General features: G+C 46.2%; 1 protein-coding gene across 1 annotated transcript in view; it reads right to left on the reverse strand.

Moving 5' to 3' along the window:
• The window catches only part of LOC126578855 (uncharacterized), a 1046-nt gene extending 726 nt beyond the window's left edge, over positions 1-320 (reverse strand). The window contains exons 1-2 of the mRNA XM_050241807.1: positions 61-320; positions 1-5 (exon numbers count right to left, since the gene is read on the reverse strand). The exon at positions 1-5 is cut by the window's left edge and continues 726 nt beyond it. Coding sequence (XP_050097764.1) covers positions 1-5; positions 61-138 — 83 coding nt within the window. The 5' untranslated portion in view covers positions 139-320. The remainder of the gene's footprint in view (positions 6-60) is intronic.
• Between the last annotated feature and the right edge of the window lie 1062 nt (positions 321-1382).

Here is a 1382-nt window from a genome sequence, read left to right on the forward strand (position 1 = left end):
GGATCCTAAAACCGGCGAAAGAGCTTGAAAATGGTCCCGGTGAGAGTCGCTCCTGTTTACCTTTGGAATGTAGAACATTGCCCGCCTGGGATTGTCTCGATGGGCATTATCACAGCCCAACACGAAACAGTTTCTCATTGTCGCTGGATGTGCAGTTTTCCGATAATTTTCACAGTTTATATGGCAGAAATGGGATACTTTTAAGACGAGAACGACGATGGAAGTTGGTATACAACTTTAATTTGCACGAAATGGTTCAAAATAAACAGAAATTTTAAGGATTTTACATTTTTTGCAGCGAAAACCAAACCAGACCAAACCAAAACCAATCCTTTCAGCACCAATTCAGCATTCAGCACGTGGGGTCAGCAGACTGTCAGCGTCCTTTTTAAAATTTACGTTACGGGTCCACAATCAAAACGAATCTCTAAACAGCAGATATTCTTCGTTTTTCCTGATCATCTTGGGTCTTGTGGGCTTGATCTTAGTTGGTTAGTTGCACTGCCAGCTAGTTATTATCGGTGGCCATCTATTCTGTTGGATTCTTTCCATCCAGATCTTAAAGCTTTCGTGCATTAATGCTTATGGAATTAACAACGTTATCGAACCGGATGTGCTTTCTACGCCCTCCCTGGCATCCGGTTCACCTTGAAGAAAAAGGTCCAACGGATGTTGCTGCACCTTCGGATGGGGTGATTTTTTGTTGTTGTTCTTTCCCAGTAGCCACTCGCATGGCCTGGTGATGAACGACCGTCGGCAAAGTTTCCGACAGAAACATAAATTCTACTTCATCCATCCTTGGCTCACTTAAGCCCGCGCCGCCGGTTGTCGATTCGTCGTCCTCATTATTGGATAATGACACCGCATCGCACCGCCACGGCTGTACGTACGATGGTAGGGCTTCAGCTACCTCCAGAAGCCACCGAAGCCGGTATTGATATCCGCTGGTAGGGCTGACTTTGAGAAAAATGTAATGGAAGCCCCGAGAGGCACGAATTCCTCTGCACAACACATTTGATCCCGTACACATGGTCTATCATGGTCGCAATCTCTCTATCTCTTTCGCCGTTTTTATCGTGTCCCCGAAGGCCATCCGACCATCAGTATTGGCACTCAAATTTATGGCTCACTTTTCCCCATCCACTCCAGTACGCCCAACGGATAAAGCGGCACTTTATGAATATTTGTCGCGTGTTCTTTCACCTACCCGTCCACGGTACAGCCTTGAGCCCCATTCAACTCCAAACTTAATCTGCCCTTCAAATCGTGGGTCCCTAGGCGAGGGAGTGGCATTAGATTATGTCGGTTGATTGACTTTGATAGCCCGATAGGCTGAGGCCCAATAAAGCGTAATAAATGAAGTGCAAAACAACAATCTCGCC

Source organism: Anopheles aquasalis, chromosome 3, assembly GCF_943734665.1.
Source record: "Anopheles aquasalis chromosome 3, idAnoAquaMG_Q_19, whole genome shotgun sequence".
Lineage (NCBI taxonomy): Eukaryota > Metazoa > Arthropoda > Insecta > Diptera > Culicidae > Anopheles > Anopheles aquasalis.